The 24,917-nt window shown below is 32.8% G+C and overlaps 1 protein-coding gene across 2 annotated transcripts in view; it reads right to left on the reverse strand.

Annotated features, from left to right (window-relative positions):
- Positions 1–24,671, reverse strand: part of Rab3GAP1 (RAB3 GTPase activating protein subunit 1) — a 33,612-nt gene extending 8,941 nt beyond the window's left edge. The window contains exons 1-6 of one of the 2 annotated variants that reach the window (XM_018549417.1): positions 24,229–24,671; positions 23,790–24,084; positions 23,583–23,719; positions 23,268–23,481; positions 22,501–22,909; positions 21,877–22,088 (exon numbers count right to left, since the gene is read on the reverse strand). In XM_018549417.1, the coding sequence (XP_018404919.1) occupies positions 21,877–22,088; positions 22,501–22,909; positions 23,268–23,481; positions 23,583–23,719; positions 23,790–24,084; positions 24,229–24,472 (1,511 nt within the window). In that variant the 5' untranslated portion in view covers positions 24,473–24,671. The remainder of the gene's footprint in view (positions 1–21,876; positions 22,089–22,500; positions 22,910–23,267; positions 23,482–23,582; positions 23,720–23,789; positions 24,085–24,228) is intronic. The other variant, XM_018549416.1, reaches the window with a different exon arrangement.
- Positions 24,672–24,917: the final 246 nt, after the last annotated feature.

The following is a 24,917-nucleotide window of genomic DNA, read 5'->3' on the forward strand; positions in this document are numbered from 1 at the left end:
CAATTGAATTGTTCACAGTAGTAAAATGCCTTTTATTCGTCATTTCTCATAAATAAAGTAAATATTAGAAAGACAGTATTCTTTCAGTGTGTAATTATTATATGTTAACATAAATGTTAAATAAATTAAATAAATAATTAAATTATACTTTATGATTCAAAATAATATAAGTTGTCAATTATTTTTATTATTTATAAAATATTGTATATTAGAATTAAAAAAAAAACACTTTCAAATAAAAATATGAAGTTGAGTGTTGTAGTTGAAAACGGTAATCGTCAAAAGGAAATAGTTGTCATCATCGCGGTAATAGATGCCAACTAATTTTGTTACTTTTTAATGAAACACGCTGATTTTTTGTAATAATTGCAGTTAATAAGCTTCATTGTTCGTGTCTATCACTTAAATGTTACAATATGAACTTAAATATAACGCGTCAGCTTTTCTTCACGTCTGTCATTTTGATTGTGGAGTACTCTAATCAACATTTATTTTTATATAAATTATAAATAATAGTAATATATCAGATATTAGATAAAAATGTTCGGTAATACAATCACTGTAAGATATTCAAAATTGGTGCATTTGAAGAAACTGCAACAAATTTCTTGAATTGTTTATATGATTATATATATTATAATCACATTAAAATCAATTTCCAAGAATGTTACAATATCTCGATTTTATATTACGAAAGAAAAATCCGATATATATAACCAAATGAGAACGTGAGAGAGAGAGAGAGAGAGAGAGAGAGAGAGAGAGAGAGAGAGAGATTTTGAATTAGTCTTTAGTTAATAAATATTTAGTTAAAGCTAGAAAATCTAGTAGTTCTGTAATGTTATATGTTATATGAACGAACGCACGTTTGCTATGCTTTACGATTGCGTAGCACAAACCAACGACTTTTCTATTGCAGTCTTCATGTATTTTACCTACATGTATGTTTTATGCAAGCAACCCTTCGAACGTGATATTAGCAATGTAAAAAATAACTGCAAGCCGTTTGCGATCGAGTTTGCGTTTTAGAAAGGCACGTACACCGATGCACGGCATATGATATTGTATCGTGATCGCGTACTTCGTCTTGAAAAAATCACAAAGAGCCAAATTGTTCAACGCAAAAAACTATCATAAGGTTTATAGAGATTTTTTCACAGAGAAACAAACAGCAACAGAAACAACGTAAAGTTCGTAAAGTTCAACGGAAACTACTTAATTATCTTAATGTTGCACAGTATTACAATTTTATTGTCCCCTAAATGATAACTCCCGGTCATGTCATTCAAGTTTCATATTTATTTTTTATTTCACATAAACTTGTTTTAAAAATAAAATCATCGATATACGCGATCGAGAAAAATTGTCAAGGATCACACAAATTATCATCATCAAGATTGTTTCTTATCTTTGAACATAAAGAATATAATCCAGCGTGACCTATCCCACATTCTAGAGACCGAGAGAAACTAAGTTAACGCCGTAGCTCTCATTTCCGGAACAGCTTCTTGACTTCCGTCGCGGGCATCGTCGAAGCATTTGCCGCCCAATAACTGTTCCGCTCACGAATCGATTGATCGAAAGTTCACCTGACGTCATAATTTTGCCTGATTATACTCTTAAAACCAATTTAGTGAGTAAACCTCATATCTCGCGGGATTAATTTGTTTCAACAGAATTTTAAAAACAATTACATTTAAATACAAAGCATATGATGAGAATGTTAAAATCGAAAAAATGCAAAATTATTGTCGGGGATAAATTTTGCTCAAATCGATCGAAAAAAATGAAATTAAAAGAGATGTTCGATGATGTTTATATAACGCATAATGCATGCCTTGGAGATTTCAATGCCTGCTGTGAATAACTAAAGATAAACTCGACGTGTCGCGTTCTGGTTCACAGTTCTACGCGAACAGACGATTGTGTCGGCAGCGGATGAAATCAACAATTAACCGTACGATGGGCTAATTCATGTTTCTTTGTTACTGTGTCGGTCAGACCACCCTCGAGTCCGGTATTGTGCGACAATTCTCACAGCCCGTGGCATAAAATAAAGCGTCGCATAATCCGGTGCAATTCGGCGGACGAATTCTTTTCCACGAAACTGACAAAGTGTGCGAAAGGCGTATTTATCTTTCGTAGTAGATTTGCACGAGGTTAGTAGGAAAATAGTAGTCGTTTTGCAAGCTATATCATTGTTACACAAAGAAATCGCAAGTTACGCATTGTTCTTTCTGAAACATAAAGTGCTTTCTTTTAGGATTAGTATTTTTAGAATATGTAAAATTTCTTTACAGAGACTTTAAAAAAATGGACATGTTATGCTCACAAAATTTCAATAAATATGCTCACAAACATTTCTAAATTCAAAAATTTTATATGCAAGATTATTGATTCCTACGTTTCAAATAAAAATATTAACCAATAATTTTATTATACATATTTTGTCATTCAAAATACAGCAGCTTCTTAATATTCTTTATTAGTATTCATTTGTTGTTGACATAATAATATAAGGCTTAATTATCGGCTGTTTTAACTTGTCAATCAGTTAAAAATATCTTTAATGTTCCGTCTAAATACTCTAAATAATGATTCCGTATGAAAATCAGGCGTAAAAGATGGAATGTCGAAATCATCGGGAGACATGTTGGACAACGATGTTTTAGAGGGAGAAAAAGAGGGCAAGACCCCACCAATGGGTCGCCACTTATGTGTCATTGTTCTTGATACCGAAGTCACATATGTGCCTACATACTTGCGCGTTTCGGCATTATGAAATTAAGTAGCGCTTGAGAAACGCGCGAACATCATTCTGTCATGTCTCAAGGTATTTCTTGTGTCTTACGAAAGCCCCTACCATAGAATAATAAACTAAAAACAGCGGTTATAGCGTCTCTGTAAATGCAGTTAGATAGACAATCGTGACATTTATACCATAAATGCAAAATTAAATAATGGCGTGTGTATTGCCTATTCATAAATATAATTTTATTATCGTATTACAATATACGAATAAATATCATATTTTTAATGATATTTAAAATAGTTAAAAAATGATAAAAGTGTCACTGATTAATTAATTTACGTGACACTGCAACATTATATCTACAAAATACATATATATATTTTCAAAAATTTTATATTTTTTATAGCTGTTTCGTAATAATATTATACTATGACATGTGATCTCTTTCTTTTTCATGCCAACAGATAGAATAATAACAAAATTAAGCTTATCACTCTCATGTCCTAATTCAATCGAAGATCAAGGCGCATCACTAGAAAAGTATTCCAGATTTTGACAAATGAGTAAAAGCAAGAAAGCCAATTGCATCTTTTCTTTTCGTAATTCAATAATTGCAAGGAAAACTGCGCGATGAAAAGAGAACATAAAGATCGAGGTAAATCAGGATATTCTTAAAAAAGAAAAATGAGCGTCAATTGTGCGCAGCCGGCCATTAACGCAATGATCATTTTGGAATATGATGATCGATAGATTGTGCAAATGTCTTCCTGAATAGCTTTAATAAATTTTGTTTTATATAATGTACATACATTTATTTTTTTCTATAATAATAGAGCTTAAGTCATTGCGATGATAAAATTTTTATTTTAGTGAGATACACTAAAATATCTAAAAATACACTAAATTAAACATTTTTTAGTGACATACTAACACAATCTATTTAAAGTAACAATTGGAAATAAAATCAAGAACTATTTCTAATTTGTTGTTATAAATAGCAATATTTACAATTATTAATTACATACAGTTATTAATTAATAATTAATAACTGAATACTTCAACATCTTTACAAAAAAGAAATCTATCTTCTAATTTATTAAATAATTTATTAAAAATAAAATTATTGAAGAATCTTCCAGCATTAAAAGTAGCAAGAGAGAATATATTTCTCTATACGAAGAATTCTCTTTAGTTCAATACTTACAATTTTTATGTATTATGGCTCTTTTTTAGATTTTATTAAGCTTTAAGAAAAAATTTATCTACGCAGTCGTAAATTTCTTAATCAATGCATTGTTTTCAATAGATTAGAAACATAAACTATAATCTATCAATATTAACAAAGTGATTAGTAGTAATGAAAATCATCCAGAACGATCCGGAATAATTTCTTTACCGGTACGTTTTCGCTCTTTATGCGTGGAACAATAGTTAATGAAAAAAAAATCGTGACGCTTTGCTTTCTTCCGAGCTGGAAGCCGTGAAATGTTAATCGTCGCGGTCAACAATGATCAGCCACGATTTCGAGAGCCGTTCGCTCTTTTTACGAAACACTTAAAGAAGAGATAGCAATGTTATTCCCAAAAATGTAGCAAAGTAATGGCGTCTATACATATTTTAAATAAGATAAGAATCTATATAATTAGACGATATATGTGAGAACACAACCAATAAGAAGTAAGAATAGAAGGCCTATAACGATTAAAGCTGAATCTTTTTGTTGCTTAAATTCAATATAAATTCTTATTTTTACATTTGATATATCATAATAAATTTAAAAAAAGTACCCGAGATCTAGCTTGACCGTTACGGCATGTTCTCATTGGTATTTATTAGTTTAAAAAATATATTTAAAAAATATTAAAAAAGTATATCTAGCATTTAGGATCGATAGTATAACACTTACGATTAAGATCGACTTTTTATTGGTCGTACCGCCATATCATGTGCAATACTTTTAATTCCACCATGACCGCGACGATTCATATCTTAACAAATAATATGCATTAATAATGATTAATTCGTTGTTAATTTGCGCAAAGCGAGGAGAACGCGACAAAAGAGATTTAAGATCGCTTCTTAATTTGCAGCTCATAATTGTCGGTGAGCGAATCAAACCACGCCTATGTAGAATACCAAGGATTTACGAAAGCGAAACTGAAACGGATAATTCCTTAATTGTCGGCTGACAACGCGTTCGAGATGTGCCCGTAAAAATTGAGAGCTTTCGCCATGATAAATATAATTGAGCCGTTAAAGACAAAAGAAAGCACTACTCATTGTGGAAATCGACTCAGGCGTTGTTTCAATACAAACCGGATAGAAAATTTCATGAAAATTACTTTGAAAATAGATTAAATCGCTAGCCGAGATGCAGTATTACATACTCTATAGGTACATATAATATCTTGAATTTAATACAAATCTATTGGATTCAACAGGGTTGTTGTCAAGCGACCGATTAACCTTAACGCGGAGTGCCATTGATGAAGAATGGCATGCGTTATAATCGCAACGCGATTCGCTCGAGGGAGCTCCTCGTTGTTCGCCGGTCCGTTGGCCGCATATATGCGTGTCCTGCGAGATGGAGCAGGTAACAGTACTTAGATAGTCGGTTGGCATACTGTGCCGACTGGTAGCGCGAACCGTTACAGGCATATGGAAAGTTCGGCGGGTCGTAAAGCAGCCGCGGTAGAGTGTATGAGCCACATAAAAATCCTGCAAGGAAGTGCGAGGATAAGCTCCCGCGGATCTTTCTTTCAAAACTGGATCCAACGACGTATGTTGCATCGAAGATAAATTGTGCTGGCAATCCCAGTTAATCCTTAATTAAGGACCTTGTTACCTTATGCAATTTCATACATTACCTTTTCATGTTATTTTTGTAATTTTTATTTTCATCGAATGCTGTTTGCAGGAACTCTCAACTAGTTTCAAGTTAAAATATATAGATGTTAGAATGATTAGACATAAATAGATAAATAGATTCGCTGGAGTGTTTTGCCGTCTGACAATGAGAGCGACTCTCTCATTGTCAGATCTCTGAAGTGGACATCTAGTTTCACGGATCAAAATAACAAGCAAAATAATTTTGTGGCTTAGTCGGAGTCTTGTGTACGCTTATAAAATGCGTAAATAATGAAAACTTATGAAGGAAAGACATAATAGAAGGCGTGAAATGCCATTAACAGGATTCTATACAACTAGGAGAAGCTCGCAAAGTTTTTAAGTCAATGAAGGATACATCACTTGTAAATGTCAATCGTAAACAACGATTTCTCTATTCAAGAAAATTATAGACGCACACGAAATCATATATTTATATTATACACGCACACAGTTATATTATAACCTTGAGTTTTATGTCATCGACTGAATATTTCTCTTAAAATTCATTAGTTTCAACGTCGTCCAAGTAGATTTCAGAGATGGATGATTCGTTAGTTTCTTCTAGTGATGAAAGTATTAGACAAAAATAGAATAGATCTATCAGTTACCTTTAATTACCTAATGTTTATAAAGAAACGGTTTATATATAGCAGCATAATTTCGGATATTATTTTTTCACAGAAAAAAATGTTTAGCTTCTCTATTATTGGGAATGATCATAATGCATAAGGATGATATCATTCTACACATCTATTTATAGAAAAAAAAAAAACGCGAACACTTTCTCCTTTTGCGAGATAAGATGTATGATGCGAGAGAAACAGGTTCAATGTATTTACAGACGATTGCAACAATCTAAATTAGAGCAGATGTAAAGTAGGCACACTTTCACCATATTTGCTTAATTCGATGCGATTCCGCGATAACGTTGCTAATAGTTAATGCAGTGCAGTTCTTAAAATTAATTTCGCTTATACGCACTTTCTTACTTTTCTCATTTCCTGCACGTAGTCAGGATTCATTTGAATTAAAAAATCTCAGTTAAAAAGAATAAAATAATTTTCTATAAAAAATATAATAAAATTGGTTTCTTAAATGCACATTTTTAATCTCAATGTTGATTCATATAATTTATTCCTATAATTAAGAAATAAAAAATAATTTGAGAAAACAAAACAATTAAAAAAATATTAGATGCATTATCAGTGAAACGTTATTCATGTTGTCTTAAATTAAAAATTTATCACAAATTAAACAATTTTGACCATTTATTGCTTTAATGATAGAAGATACGTTTTAGTTAATTTTTTAATCATCTTGAGCAAGGAAATTAAAATGATCGCAGACACATACTTCCATTAAGAAGTATAATTGATTAAACTCGGAGCACATGATTTACAGCATCTATTCTTTCTTGCCCTATTTTCTTAATTATTTTTTAAATTAATTATAGAAAATAATTAAAATCTTAATCATATTTTTTTAAAATAATTTTTATTCAAGTTATCTTCTATAAAACCCAAAAACAATAGAATATTATAAATAATATTTTTAATGTTATTTATTTATGTAGATATAAAACGGTATAATAATTAATTTTTTCCACTTTATAAAAAAGAAAAAAAATTAAATTGCAGATCGCAATTGTTCGAACGTTAGGGAAGATATATCTCTCATTTTAGAAAAAGTGTTACTATCTGGAGTAAGAAAAAATTATAAATATTAATCGTGAGAACCTATCATGGATCGTGAGCTAAGCATTGAATCAGAAGTGTTCACTAGCCTTTGATTACTATATACAATGTAATATTCTAATTTGCCCCACAGATAGGAAAGATTGATCCGCATAATTCTTTGGATGTAGTGTTTCAACGGATTTGAGCTCAGCATACTGCGGACACTCACATACAGTTACATATTACATACACATACAAATATACATTCATTCTGCATTCAAAGGGCTATTTAACATTGCTTTTAATATCCACTTTAATATCGGCAAGCTATATCTGTACGTAGATAAGTTACTAGTTGAATCGATCTCTATAACAAAGAGGATCCAGTGCCATTATCAGAGAGAAGAATATTCCATATAATTTGGAGCCTGCATAAATCTCGGTTAATAAGGTCGTGTAAAATAAAGAGATAAAGAAGATCAGAAAGAGAGTTAGAAAGAGGGAGAGGGATGGAGCGTGGCAGAAACGGAAAGCCGAAAGAGAACGAAAGTGAAAGGATCAGATTCCATTCCAGCAAGTATAGGTGCATGCGGTCGTTGCACGTGTACCTTGCACGCGTTTGCACGTGCCACGTGCAAATCGCTGAAAATGCCGGTTACGAAAAACCATACCAATCCCGAATCATTAATCGGAAAGAAATGTATAATATATAGGATGTATAATATATAGCAATAAGCTGCAAACAATTGTGAACAAATTTTCGAGTGTGATCAGTATATTACCAACGTATGTTTCGCGAATAGATTCTTTTGTGCGTGTACATCTGTTATCGATCGAATAGATTTGTAATTATTACAACTAATTAAGTTATAGATATAATTATGGTAATTAATAAAAATTATATTTTTATGATTATAAATATAACAAAGGAGTATGAAATTTTGGAACTAAAATAAGATAAATATCCCTCATATAAATAATAATTATTACTATTAACATAAAATATATAATTAAAAGTTTAAATATCACAATCGAAGTCAATTGAATTTAATTATTTTATCTTTGACATAAGTTAATACGATAATCAAGAACGTTGTTCATTTTCGTCAATCCATGGCATTCACGCACAATACATTTCATCGCGAATGGCAATTTTTCGTTATCGGTCGTAATATTCGATGAAAGGTTATTCAATCGGTCGATCAGTGTTGCCCAAAGATGTCATAACATAGCTGACAATCGATCGATAAAACGACAGGTTTTCCAGGAATAAGCGCGAGTTTTTTCAATGAGTATAAATCATGCTGTATTCCATAAAGAAGAAGCATCGTCATTTAGGAAGATCTAATCCATTAAAACTCATCATCATCAAATTAATCATTTTAATTCGAAGGTACATCATTGAATGCAGAATATTTTCACAGGACAGATACAATAATGCATTTTACCGTATTTCTTAAGAAATATATTTCGAAGTATTTCAATTAGTCAAGATTGATAATACTTGCACCTTTTATTGTACAATTTTTAAATCTCACATGATTTTTAGTTTAAAATTAATATCGTGAGCTGTTTGAGTTGTTCAGAATCCTGCCAGATTGACAACGAATTGATGATTTAGCACAGTCAAGGTCTTTGAGATTTAGCCAGTAATCCCGGATTGTCACAGTCTGATAAACGTGTTCACACACGCAATCGCGATCAGCAACTCTTTCATTTCTGTAGAATGCTGTCAGCAAGATATGCAGCATACTCTGTATATCTTCATAATACAATTGCACGAGAAAAAATTGTAATCTCTAATGTAATAATCTATTATTATTATTATTATTACTATGTATTTACGAGAAATATACGGAAAAAATAATTTATTTGCTGAAATACCTAAAAATTTAAACAGATTCAGAACTAAAAATAATTTTATTAGATTATAAAAATCATTATATAGGAAATTCAAGTATGACGAACAATTTTGCATAAAGTTTTGATATTTAAGCAACTAATTTGAGCGGTTTACATAATTGTCCTTATAGTCCAACAAAATCGTCTCGTGTATTAATTAAAATCTCTGTGTATCAGTTTTTAATTTGAAACTTATAAAACTTATAAGAGAAACTTATAAAAATTTACGAACTTAATCACATATTCTTTCAATAACTTTCCCAACGAATGGAAAATTTTTTTGACTTAATTTAAAAGAATACGCCATTAAGGTCTTAAATTGCCATTTAATTATAATTGATAAATGTCTAAGCATATCTATGTGTACGATCATCATTGACGTACAAGTCATTAGCATCAGGAAAAAAAAGATGATCGTTCAGTCATACTCTGGTAACGTCAACGTACCAATCATCGATCGCTACAATGATGAAGGTACTAATTGCACTCATTACGAGTTAATTATTTTAGCGGTTTGACTGTTATAATTAAGCGATGTTCCCAAGATTATCTTTTCTTAATATTAAGAAACACACATCTCACGCAGCGTATATATTATTAAAATATAAATTAAGCGATTAAAAACATTCGTAATTAAAAATATATTCCAATAATTTAAAAATTTAATAATTAAAATGGAATTTCTATAAACTTGATAAAATTAATAAGAAAAGTTTTTAGTTAATTATACTTTTTTTTCTAGGTTATAAGATTAAATTTGACCGGAAACTCAGTGAGATCGCTTTTCAATGTTCCATAATATATTATACACGTCGTAACGTGTATGATATACTCTTCATGCAAATCGTTCATGATGGCGAGTAATAATCAATAATGAGCCACGCGCACTACAATTAATGATTTAGTACACCACGCTAACTAGCAATCTGTTCCCATTAACAAGTGTTCCGGCGCCGTAACGATGGCTAGTTTAATTAATTCATTGCTCACTTCCGTGCGATCTCAGTTCCTATTTTTTCTCTTTTTTTCCTCCTAGTCGCTAAGAAGACCCAAATTGCCTATTGCGCTCTGAAAATTCTTTACTACCGCGAAATCGTTCTAGAAAGCAAATATTACAAGCGCATAATTCTGATTGTTGATTATACGTGATTAAAAACTGCTAATTACAATTTAACCTTCAATTTCAATTGTCACATATGTATGTATAAAAATAATATATAAATATGTATCATATTTTTAAAATACAAATCGTATGAATATTTTATGATAAGACATAGAATAGATATTGTGAATAAAAAAAATGTATTATTTGTTGATATTATTTGAATTATAATAAAAAAAAGTTTAATGAAGTTATGGAATCATTTTCATGGAGTTGAGATTATTTAAAGATCAGAATGTATGACGTAAGAGCGAAGAAACTTGAATAATTACCATTTTAAAAGACATAAAAAAATTATTCTGTTTTTGCTGAAACCATTTCCAATCCTAATGACAAATACATACATAATTTACAATTTCATATAACTTGTAATTTTAGTTATTAAAATTCGTGACTATTACACAAGATATTCTTCTTATAATGAAGAACTACGGAATAAATTAATTAAATAAATAAATTCGCATCCTACGCGATGCACAATAGCCTGCTTTCACAGAGGTGCTGCTTATTTTTGCATAAGTTAACCCTTTCGGCATTTAAACTCTGTAAGCGTTTCCTGTTTTACGTTCGCGCTAATATAATGATGTTTTAAACTATTTATACGCGTATTTCTCATAATATTTTCCCAGGCCGGCTCGCTAGATTTTTTCTTCTCGGGGCGGACGAACGAAAAAAGCGTTCAAATGGCACGATATCCGCTTCTATCGGAAAAGAGCACGTTTACGTATTTGCGCGGAAATAATCAGATCGTGAGTGAAAGGTTTGTAATATTCCTTTCGTCGACCTCGCCGAGATCGAGAATGTGCATTATAGCAACACACTTGCGATCTAGGTGACTCCACTGCCATGAGCTCTTTTTAATCCGGAAGTTGATCGCCGAGATATTGCCACGGCAAGCGCGAAAAATGTGAAAGGTGAGCCGTTTTCCCAGATTTTTACGCCTTGCCATAATTGTTGTACGCATTTACGAACGCAGTCGGAAGTTGATTCCGTGAAATGAAGAAATCTATTCATTAATTACTTGCAAGCCTAAATAACTCGTGTAATTAAAACTGAGCTAAATAGTTCCGCGAACTTAGAATAAACTTTCTTGATACAGTAAAAAAAAAAGAAAAAAAATATCTCTGAGAGAATCACTTTGTAATCATTTTATTCATGTGGGAGTATATCGCAGAAGATTCCTTAATATTCATTACATTCATTTTGTTCTTCATAAATATTCCTTTAAACTCGCGCTGTTTTTCGCAATGTTATCAACCTTGACATACAGAAGTTTTTTCGATTATTCTCGAAAAGAATCTTCATCCATAAGTTTTCCATCTATTTCAGCAATTAAAAGAATTCTAAAGTCTATTTTATCGATTCAATAGGACTTACGCATATATATGATTTACGTCATTGACACATCATTATTATTACATATTACATCAATATTGCGTGCAAGTTTACATACGTTTTCGTGTCAAATTAGGTATTTAATTATAAGTCTAATTCTAAGAACTTGTTCTTTGGCTTGAAAAAGTAAAACTGATGTAGTGTTAGTTTAAAGAAAAATATCTGTTACATGTGTGTATGACATGTTATGTTACTTTGAGTAACAATAGAAATTTATTATAATAAAATGATTAAAATCAGACATATGTATATGTAGGATATGGTGATAATTAATTGTTTAATTTTTGTCTAATGCCGAAATTGTAAAAACTATGCCAACACGTCCCGGTCTCTCCTATTACTACAATCACGCACAGAGTGCAAGATGTGCGTTTATGAGAATTCATGACGTGTAAATGCGGGCAACGTGAGACCGGGAAAAACTCGAAAGTCTGGCCGCGATGCTGCAGTGTTGAAACAGAAATGCGGCGCAACCATGTAATAATCTAAGAGTCATTATCGTGTTTGCGCGTATAATACATGCGTGGTGCATCGACCTGTTGAGAATTGCACGCAAAGAAAAAAATCAATTTTCAGCCGATAGGAAAAGTCAACATTTTCGCGCATCTTGAAGAATTAAAAGTTGTAAACACTAAATATTATATTTAAATATATAATACATAATATTTCTTCTTTATCCTTTTTTTTTCAAGATTATCTCACGAGATAAAAAATTTGAAGAATTTTAACTTTATTAAAAAAAATCAAGGTAAATAAATAAATTCGAAAAATTAAATAGTTAAAGAACTGCCGTTGTTAGAAAATCATTAGGTCACTTATGATGATATATTAAGCATTTGTGAGATAATCAATAACCGTAGAAAATCGCCGTGGAGAAAAGTCAACGTGACCAACGCTCGAGAACGCCTCGTTGAACAAACCCGAGCCCATAGATTGAACCCGTTACGAGTCAACGGCCGGAGTATTACGCGTGATACGTGTCCTCAGCTCGATCTCGCTATCGATAGCCACCTTACGGTGTACAAATTCCTGCGGATATCGACCATGAGCAACTATTTCAGCTATGACGTTATCCGTCTCAATTAAATTTTACCGTTTGTCAAAGCGAAGATTCACTTGTCGAAAATGTTGTTTGTCTAAATCAAAAGTCCAAAAATAGAAAATACACACACAGAGATACGCGAAAAAAGCTGCTACTATAAAAGAAATATAATAAAACTCGATTCACGGAAAGGTTTGACCAAATATATAAAAATTTAGCTAATACAGAACTGAAAATAATTTTATTGGACTATTAAAATAATTATGTACACTCAAACTGATTAGTAGAATGTTAGAATTTTTTGCAGCATTGCTTATCACAATGCTTGAGATTCCTATATAATTATTTTAATTGTTAAATTATTTTTGATTCAACAAAATTAATTCAACAAGTAATCGATCTCAGACATCAGAGGTTCGTTTTATGTGCTCTCATTTTACTTTATTGACACTATTTTATTAATTGACGATTATGATGTTTGTGATATTTGTTAGAACGCAATATTGGTGGAGCTTGAGTTTTTTCATCACCATTAGCATACTAACTAATTGAGTATGAGACTCATCTCACGATTGTTGCGTCTACAATTGTAGGAGATTATGAATTTAGAAGATGTAAAACCTTATATTTTATTTCAATGATTCGCTGAAGATGACTCAAAACTAGAGTCGAAACTAAAGTACGAGAAGCAAATTTATAAACGTCATCGAAATAAAGGTTGCTTGGCTTTGTAATATATATTTATAATTATTCGCAAATTATAACCAGCGGTTGACTCACATTACCTGTCATATTTGTTTTTAATTTATTCATTAATTTGTATTAATTCATGAGTCGTTAACCAAACTTAATAGGTTTGTGCTATTTTATTTATTCTTTTGTCAACAAAATTATTTTCAAATCTCAAAATTTAGTTAAATTTTTTGTTTTAACAAAATCGTTCTTTTCATGAATTTTAATTTTGTAATTTTCATTGTGCACTTTATGTTTTGAATATCTGAATATATAATTGTAATTATACATATATAATAAAATAATAAAAAATTTAACTGTAAAGCAAACTTACAAAAATTAAGATCATTTAAATAACGAGTAAAACCTATGCATTTAAATTCATCCTAAGTGTCTCTCCAATATTGATTTTAATACGTGGCAATTTCACTTTCTCTGTCTTTGCCTGCGGTCCTGCAATTACTCTTCGCATTTGGTAAATACATCGCTTTAATGGATGGTTACATTCACTTGTATATGGGGAGAAATGGATCATTCTCATCGTTACCGTAACAAAGCCACGTACGGCATAACGAACTCGCAGTACTCTTTTCAAAAAATTCAACTACTCTACACAATCTGATTGTATGCACATATAATTTAGGAAAGAATGTTTATGACTATACTTAAGAAGAAGGCGGAAGATTTGTCGACAAACGCCATGAATTTTCACCGGCGCAAGGTTAATAAGACATTATTAAAAAAAAAAAGCAATTTATACAACACACACACAAATCGTATACTTCGTTTCATTGATATCAAGAAACGAGTGTCGTAGAGTACGAAAATAATGCTTGATGAAAAGACCGGATAGTGAAACAACCTGTCCATGAAGGCAAGCGCGAAAGGCATTATAATATTATAAAAAGCGACATAATTGCGAGAATGTACAAGCGTTGCGACATAAGTTTCGAAATCACGCGTGTACCCACGTGCGCCCAAAGGAATTGGCGCTTTCTCAATAAGATGATGCGTTCTCTAAGTTACAACACAACGACATCCATGATATTCGAAAAATCTCAGAGTACAACTCACATAACAGCGATTAAATTATCACTTTCTGTAAAATATTATATCAACGTTTATTCTGTTAATTTTCGAAATTTAATTAATTTTCCTAATTCTATTATAATTTTCATATCTTGGAGTCAATAAACTTTTTCGTTGTACCCCACAAATATTTTTCGTATATTATACAATACACAATATAAAAAACGACATTGAATCCAAGATATTGCATTTTTAAGAATTATTTATTTTATTCTTTCATAATTTCTTTTTATAATTTTTATAAATGAAATAATTGTCATTACAATTTATATTTTTTATAAAACGTTTTGTATTAACATAACAATCTATTTGTCGATTTATTTCCTGTAAAAGGAAATTTAACAAGCCTGCAATAAACTTTTCTATTATTATTGTTTAAATAGTTTTATTTCTTGATTTTCAGACATGCAAATTCCAAAGGAGTTGTTGCTGTTGCTAGCGGGAGCGTTTGTCGTTGCGGCGACGACATCCGTCTGTCCATGGTCGCAATATATGGTGGATCTCGACAGCTCATGTATCTGTGATTATAATCTAGCTGGCGAGCTCTCGGTGCAGTGCGATATTGTCGATTATGAACAACTATTGTCAGCAATGCGTCGTTACGCCACCAAAACGCCGATTGATCTGTTTTATATTAATAATAGTACAATCGGAGTCTTAAGAAACAACTCGTTCGCCACTTTGAGAATCAACAATATACAGCTATCTGGGTGTCGTATTAGGAGCATCGAATCAGAGACTTTTAAGGGTCAAGAGAATAATCTAAAGAGTTTAAACCTTAAAGACAATGAACTCACGGAAATCCCCGGTATCAATTTGAAAACTCTGAAGAACCTCACTGTGCTTGATCTCTCGATGAATAAGATTACCAAAGTCAATGACAATGCCTTCGCTGGCACCAAACTAATTACGTTGAAACTTTCCGACAACGAGGTCACGCTTGTTCCGGGATCGTTTCGTGGCTTGGAGAGAACTCTGAAAAATCTCAATCTCAAAGGAACGCGGCAAAAGAAAGTGCCGGAAGCGCTCAGAGGACTGAAGACTTTGGCCTTCCTCGATTTGTCACAAAACAGCATACGCGAACTTCCCGGCACATCCGGAACCAAAGCTTTCGAGGGTCTTGACTCCCTTACAGGATTAAACCTCGAGAGAAATCTAATCCAGAATATTGGACCGGATGCGTTCTTCGGCATCAAAAACTCCTTGAGCTCTCTCAGCCTGTTGAACAATCTCATTCCAGATTTTCCTACGGCGGCTATCAATAGCGTCCACGACCTTAGAGTAAGTAATAAAAAATTACAGGAAAAAACAGTACAATATATAGGCTATCAGGTTTATTAAAGACGAATACTTAGAAAAAATATTTCTTCTGTGTAACTATTCAACTTAACTTTTAATGGGATAACTTGTTAAGTTCCCTAAAAAAATGAACGTGATTTTTCTCGACTGACTATTTCGCAATGGTTATTTCTTTTTGACGAATGATCAAGCTGCATTATTTTTCACGAAATAAATTGATTTCTTCTAGGTGTTGGATATTGGATTTAATCTAATCACCGAACTACCGGTCAACGCCTTTCAAGGAAATCCGTCGATCACGCTGTTAGCGATCGATGGTAATCCATTATCCACGGTTCCGGAAGAAGCACTTGCCCAACTGAACGGTACCCTGCGCGGTCTAAGTCTGGGAGGACGATTCCTCGTCTGCGATTGCCGCTTACGTTGGATCATTGAGTGGATCAAGACGCGAGACCTACAGGTCACCAGTCGTGAACGCAAGCCACAATTTTGTGGCAGTCCTCAGCGATTGCAAGATAAGAGTTTCTATAACATTGATCCTGAAGGTAAATTCTATGCTCATCAATATACGGAAAAAATAGGGTCGTACAGCAAAGCTATAACTTACTGCGCGAATTTCATCTGTAATTAAGAATACTTGATGATTTAACAAATCATTATTCAACTGTCAACTTTGCTACTTTACATAGAAAACTGACTTGTCTGTATTGGTTTGTATATTACGACTGTAGATTTGCTAAATCCGTGAAGTTTTTAGCTGGTTTTTTTTGTGTATGGTTCCTCTAATTATCTTTTGCATATAAAAGTATTGAAATTATCAAAAAATCAATTTGATTAACTGAAAACTATGCTCAAACAACTTAGGTAATCAGGCAACTTCCATATCACGTTGTAAACTACCAGTTCTCGTCCGATCACTGAAGTCAAGCAACGTTGAGCACGGTTAGTACTTGGATGGGTGACCGCTTGGGAACACCGTGTGATGTTGTCTCTTATTTTTTTTACTTTTTGCAAAGTTGAAAGAAAATTTTATAAAGTAGACCATATCAATGTAATACTATTAAGGATTACGATGATATGATCTACTTTATAAAATTTTCTTTCAACTTTGCAAAAAGTAAAAAAAATAAGAGACAACATCACACGGTGTTCCCAAGCGGTCACCCATCCAAGTACTAACCGTGCTCAACGTTGCTTGACTTCAGTGATCGGACGAGAACTGGTATTTTACAACGTGATATGGAAGTTGCCTGATTATCTAAGTTGTTTGAGCATAGTTTTGTTTGGCTTATGATTCCATTACTCTCATAATTTCGTTTTTTAATGTAACAAAACAACAAGGAAAGAATTACTTAGAGTAAGAATGAATTGTTTCAGGAATTTCTAATTCAATATAGGAATAATAGGAAAATAAAATTTAATTGTCATAGAAATGAATTGCGAGCGACCTTCGGAGATAATCGGAATCGGAACGGTGGAGAGCGTAGACACAAGAGAACCGACGGAGACGATAGCTGAAGATACTGGTATCCATCTACCGACCGTACGATCCACAATTTCTACAACCGAACTAGCTACTAGTACGACACTACCTTCGACCACAGTGATAGTGTCGTCGACAACCGAGCAGAGAAAAACGACACTATCGGCACCAACATCGACCTACATTCCAACAACCCGACCGACTGCTGCGCGAACTGGAAACGTTGTAGTCGTAAGAACCACTTTGTCGCCACCAAAACAATCACAGGAACATGTACAACAGCATCATCCGCCGAGACCACCATTAGTCCTGGGTTCGCCGTTGTATAAATCGAAATCAAACGAGAAGGACATCGTTGTAAAAGATGTGCTGAGACAGGATAACGCGGTCATTATATACTGGGACACAGAAGCAACTAACATTCTGGGTTTCAGGGTAATATATCGTTTGTTCGGGGATAATAGTTTCAAGCAAGCACCACCGCTCGAGGCTAGCGAACGAGAATTCAGAATCAAGAACGTGCCTTCCCAGGTAAAAGATGGTTCTTTTTTACAAAAAAAAATTTTACATTTAAAAATTATTTCGATAATTTACATAATTTCAATCAATTGTAGGAATGCATCGTAGTTTGCGTAATCTCGCTGGAGGAAATCAACATTACACCGGCAAATGTACCGCATAACCAGTGCCGTGAAGTCAGAACGGAAAATTCGCCTACCTCGAATATGGACAAGATCACGATTGCGGCGAGCGCGGCGATCTGCGCTACAATTATTGTCGGGGTGATTATCTTCGTGGTCGCGAATCGTCGCCGCGCTCGTAAGCTGCATACCCTGCACAGTATCGATCAAACAAAGATGGGCGGCCCAATCGCCGGTCTTCCGGTCAATTGTTGCTCGAATGTGGGTCCGACACCCAGCCCCGGCGGGCCTCTGTCATCAATGGCTACTCTAAACGCTTATAACGCTCAGAAAGAGTGGGATCAAGTGTCGGCTTACAGCAACAGAAGCATTCCGCGGCCGAGGATTTTCTCTATTGATCGACAAGGTAAATTATTGTCTCTTTATCGTTTATAATAATACTTAACATTCGTAAAGTTTATCATCTTCTTTATGCTCCAGATAATTGTTTTTATTTAAAATTTCAAAATAAGTCATTAGTTTTATCTGTTGAATCTTAAGATAAAAGGACTTATTTTTATTATCTTCGAAAAATATGTAAGAATATTGGATGGATATTTGTCCAACAAATACATATAAATAAATACTTATAAAAATAAAAAACATAATATTTTTATCTTGTAGCAAACATAAAAAAAATGAAATGGATTTCAGGATCGATAACCAGAGCATCCTGCATCGACGACGTGCGTTCCCAGACCGGACACTATAGCAGTAAAGTATCTGCCCGATCGATCGCTGACGGTCAATCTCAACATAGCTTCTCCAATAATTCCACGCGGTATTTTTCCAACACTGCCCTAACTTCTAATCTCGTCAGCACGAGACCAGGTTGGTGACCTGCATGTGCTCCATAAAATTTATTACAAGTTTTGCTCGCCTAGTCTTCTGCATTGTTTCTCGCATTTGTTCAGAATTACGACAATCGCGCCAGTCGCTGGCAGCCGCCTCGGACCGGATGTCGCGGTCGAACTTTAGCAGTAATCACCTGCCTCCACACTCGTCAGCTCGGCGGCAGCGACCACGATCGCGTAACCGCAATCTGGAGTCAAATCCACCGCGACCTGGCAGCCGATATAGCTTAGCCGATTCCACGCATACCCTCAACAACTATGATGAAAATAACTGGACCGACCACGATATGGATATTTACATGGCTCGTAATCCCACCACGAGGAGTGGTCTCGTGCCGCTCTAAATATTCGTGGCCTCTATGTCTCGTCGTTCATTCTTGCTCAAGTGTATTCAATAGATTTCAATCTCAACCTTAAAGGAATCCTAAAGTCATCTGTTTTACCGATTATTTTTCAAATAAGTATTCTTCAAACTGCCTTTACATATAGATCCTTTATCATAATTAAAGCATAAACGGAAATGTAATCCAAACTGTCGACTTTATGCCAAAAACAAAAAAATTTAGAAAATTACAGTTTTGTTATTGGCTTCTAGCGTCGATTTGTAATATTTGTTTTATATAGAGTAAACTAAGATATTATGGCCATACGGAAAAGATGGCTATAGACTGCAATTTCTTTAATAATTTCTAAATATAGAGCATTTTTGTAGTCATTCTAAAAGGCTATGGCCATCTTTCTCGTAGGCTATATTATCTGAGTTTATTCCACAAGTTTTATATTTTGTATAAAACAATCTTGATACGTGGATTAGGAATTACATGAGCAAACAATGTTGAGTACTTAGAATTAGGTTTACATACTTAATATAGTTTAATATAGTTAATATGAAAGATTAATTAAAAAAAGACTTCGCACAATCCTTATGATAATTGGATTTCGATGGAATTGATTGAAAATTTGATATGCAAATCTTGTCGTCTTGATGAGAAGTCTCCATGGGCACAGCTCCTATAATTGATTGACCTCTATAAAGCGCCGTTTTGCACAACTGGTTAATGCAACATCTTACTTTTAACGAATCTAATGCATTCCTATTTTATCTTTTCTATTTTTAAGTAAAAATTGTAAAGATAATATTGACTTGAAGTTGATAATTGATGATTTTAGAGATTTAAGGCAACGCTGTGTTGCTTCATATTATTTAAATGAGGATTGACAATTGAGTTTTCTATTCAATTATGTTTTGCTTTAACTTAACACAATGTTAGCTTAAAACTTTCAGCAAATTTCTACCAAAATCTAATATTTACAAGGAATGTACGAAATCCTTTGTATGTATGTGTGAATGCAATATTAATAATATAATTAATGTAGTAGTGTATAGTGATGTGTCAATGATAAATCGTATGTGTGTAACTACTTAATCAGTGAAACGGATGACTTCAAGATTTCTTTAAAGGATACTAAAGTAGGACATATTTACGATTTTATATCAGATTTAACTTAATAATTTTCGTAGAACAATATTGCATATATTACTTTTATAGTAATACAAGTCTGTTTGAATTTTCCGAGAACAATAAAAATTTGTGAAATTGAGACGATTTCTTGGATCAATATGGTATCTTGAGCTGTCAAGTTATGACAACATTTGCTTGATATAAAAGCTCTGCCATTTGTACTTACGAAAGTGGAAACTACAGATTAGTAGATTACACGAAGAAATAACATAGAATTCTTACATAGAATTAGACTTGAGCCTAATCGACAATGTGCTCTTTGTTTCCTATTTCTTGCTCTTTATTTCTTTCACTTTTTACTTCTTGTCTTTTTGCCTCTTATCTATAATAGTTTTTTATTTTCTGTCAAATTCAAGCTCAAGATAAAAATAGATGAACTTCGAAAGAGACAAACACGTGAAAAGAAACGCAATTGTAGATAAACCAAGAAAAAAGACACGAGGTAAAAAGTAAGGAAGCAAAGGGCACATTGTAGATTAGACTTTAGACGTCTAATTAAATCGTTTTACGAAAATTTATGTATATGTATGCGTGCAATATTGATGTAATAGTTAATAGTATGTAAAGATATGTCGGTGTATCGCATTTTATCGGTAAAACAGCAATTTCATCAGGTTCGAGCTTCACTTTAGGATCCCTTTAATAGATTGTTTTTATCTACAACGCGTTTTTTTTTAAATCTAGATAATCTTGACAATTGCTCTGATCGAGGAGAGCTGAATCCCAACTCCCTTTTTGGAAAATATTTATTGCGATATATCGTAGAAGTTTATATAAAATATTAAAAATATGTTTAATGTGACAGGAAAATACAATTTCTTAGGAATTTAACACATTTCGAAACTCATTCAATTTCGATCATGACATTAATACAACAGGCATTACCATGTAATGCTTGTGCAAATATGTGCAATCAGAATTGCGTATGTTAGAATTGCGAGTGTTAGAGAAGCGTCTTATATATACATCCCTGTGTAGCTCTAAGTAATTTTAAGTAAAAATATTCTTAATTACAAAATTGCTGAAACAAGTGAGTTCGAGAATGTTCTTTCAGACAATTCGAATGCACGTACTCCTAAATGTTTATTTTCGCATGGTGAACTTAGCGATTATATTATCCAAAGACTGCAATCAAAGTGTTTATCTCTAGAGAAAAGCTATCGCGACCAAGTGAACTGATATATTGTGAGAAAGACGCTCATAATCACTCTGAATGAGAGGTATAACGAGAGATGTCATATTGATAACAAAAGACTTGACAGTTTTCTCCGTTGACTTTACCTTATTTTATAACATATGTATTCGCACGTGCGTTTACATGCGCATGCATTGATAATGAAGACGATTCGTCGTCCAACGTACTGATGACAAATAAAGAGATTACTACTCAGTACTTACCCAGGTATCAAGACATTTTTTTCCCATCGAAATCTGATCTCCTGCACGAACTCGTGCCAGAGTTGGGCCAAAGCGGTTGCGCCACCAAGATTGTGCGTGCAGTGTGCTGCGACGACCGATAGACGCCACACCAAGCTGTCCATCGTGCAAGTCTTCACACCCTTCCACTGATCATCTTCCCCAATCGGGATAATATCGTTATAAGGGAACTTCTGCAAAAATTTTGAATCTGCGATTACTAATTACATCTTTTATGAAAGAAAATTGTCAATTTTAATTATTTTAAAAATATTCGAAATATTTTCAGGCTTTAAAAAGTTTTTTGTATATTATACGAAAAGAGAAAGAAAAGGAGAGAGCAGACAAAATTAATCAGTTGATGATCTTTGATATTCCAAAAATAACAATTAGTAAATTAAATAAATTAAAAGCTTAACTATTATCTTAATTATATGTTTATAACAATTATATTAAAGTACTTTTTTTACTTTTGATTTACAATCAGATATGTTTCATCCCTTTTATATATAAATGGTAATTATTTGTCAGTCTTGAAAAATAATCCTAAATTGAAGGTGAAGTATGTAATATCACAAATTAAAATGATAAACAATTTGAGTTTACCGAGTTTTCATCTGCATCCGGAAAAAGGAAGTATAGTATAGGTAACAATATCTCTTCCGAGATTGGACCCTCGATATTTTTATTCTTTTTCGCGTTCGCTCTACCTACAACGGTCGTAATTGTAGGTATTCTGGATTCGGTGAGCACACTGAAGGCCGAACTTAACATCTGTTCATCATCGTGAATGTAAGATGCACTTTCACCCAGTAGTTCTACCATAGTCTTCTGATTGTTACACAAATGCAGAAAGTCAGTCATATATTCGCCGAGTAAACAAGCTGGCAAGGCTACCATTTTCACTTGCACTGACCATTCAGGAGCGAGTTGTGCATCGAGATCAGAGTATCCTTCGCTGTCCACTACTACATTATCTGACATTTGCGGCCATGTGACAAATAGATGAAGTTCCCTAAAAATATTATAAAATAATAAGAAACATGTATATATATTTTATGCATATATATATATATATATACATATTTTTTATACCTGTATACATATAGTATGTTTTTATATGAATAGTAACACAGAATATATTGTAGTCAAGAGCATAATATAAAACTTTTTTTTGTAATTATATATAAAGAAAACTTACTAAAAGTTAATTAATACATACATCATTTTTTACAAAACATTTATTATAAAATTACTTCTGAGATTAACAACTCTAATTAACTTATAGCAAGTTTTTTAAATATAAGACTAAAAAGGAATACTTTATTTATTGTGTTATGTTTATGACAATAATATATTCAATATCTAAGTACCTGATAGGATCAAAAGTTGCTCCAAAGGGAAGTTTACCCAATTCTGCTACACCTAACGTTTCTCCTTGCATGAAATCAAAATCCGGAGGTTCTTGCGTCCATGTGCTATTAGTCCAGTCTTTCAGTAAATAAGAAAATCTAACAGATACCATTACAGAATCAATTTTTACACCACAGCCTTCTCCAATTTTCTGCTTGAAAAGAGTAAGTAAACCTGTAAATAATATCTGTTTGTGAAATAATATTCATTTTTTAATAAGAAAATTAAAAATGTTATTTAAAAAGAAGTTAAATAAAGATGTAAATAATGCTTGCCGGTAAGGTATCTGCAATGTAATGGAACTTTCTTTAAATGTACCATGTCAAGATTTACACTGGTTCCTTTACCAGCGCAGTATCCAAGATACATTTTCTGCCAAGGTTCTTGTATCTGCACCAATATCGGTACATAACTAAAATGCATAAAAAGGATTACAGAACTGTAATTAGAAACACAAAATAATCGTTCGGCAAATTACCTACCAATTTGCATTGTTACTAGCAATTGTTAGCGAACTGAGTACGATCTTGATTCGAGTTTCATCTGTTAAATTTGTTTTTCGAGCTGGTATCAAAACAAGAAACTCTCTAACGCCATAATAACGAGCTATCTCCATACAATCATCATTAAGTTTTACAAAATCATTCGATATATCCAAAGCATCCTTTTGACACTGTATCCATTCTTCTTCATTTTCTTCATTTGCTGTATCTTCCTTTTCATGTTCTATCTCATCTTCCTTTCCTAGCTTGTAGTGTTTTAGCAAAAATTCTACATCTGAGTCATATATAGTCATGTAACAAAAAATTAAATACATAATGTTTCATATAAAACATTAATAACATATAAATGTTATAAATATGTACATATATGATTATTTGATATTCACAAATTATGATTTAAGGAAATGCTGGAGTTGACGGCTGAACTTAATCAATATTAATAGTACAGATTTTTTTAAATTCCAAATTAAAAATGTTGAAAATAATGACATCTTCCTTATATTATCATATATATAATCTCCTGGTTTGAGGGAGCTTGTAACCTTCATATGTTGCAACTTCCATTCGTGCATAAGCTCTTCGATTCGCGCGATGAACACTTCCCATTCAGAGACAGTAGTAAAATCATGATGATAAAAGTCTTCGATCTCTACGTGATGCATTTTTGACGATGTAATTTCCAATCGTTCCAATCTGTGATAACAATCATAGCGAAATCAGAATCAGAAAAGAGAAGTATTACGAAATTCCGAAGAATGCGCAATAGTCAGTAATGGGAGTTCAGCCAATCAAACACGGCAATGCGAAAAACACAAACAGCTGACGAAATGTTATTGAATCAAAGAGAAGCCTGACAGCGGCCATGCCCGGGATTTAGGTGTTACTTTATTTTGAAGCGCCTATATGTCCACAAAACGTGGACGTTGAACTATGTAGCCAATGTCCACGATCGTGTCGGTAATATCCACGATTTTTGATTCGAATCTTCCCTATGACAATGATTTTTTAAAAAATGGCTCTGAGGTACAAAAATTGGAACTAAAAGGGTCAAGTAACAAGTAGAGGGGATATTCAAACCTATACACGCATATCAATATGAATATAATA

This window comes from Cyphomyrmex costatus, unplaced genomic scaffold (assembly GCF_001594065.2).
Source record: "Cyphomyrmex costatus isolate MS0001 unplaced genomic scaffold, Ccosl1.0 scaffold815, whole genome shotgun sequence".
Classification (NCBI taxonomy): Eukaryota; Metazoa; Arthropoda; class Insecta; order Hymenoptera; family Formicidae; genus Cyphomyrmex; species Cyphomyrmex costatus.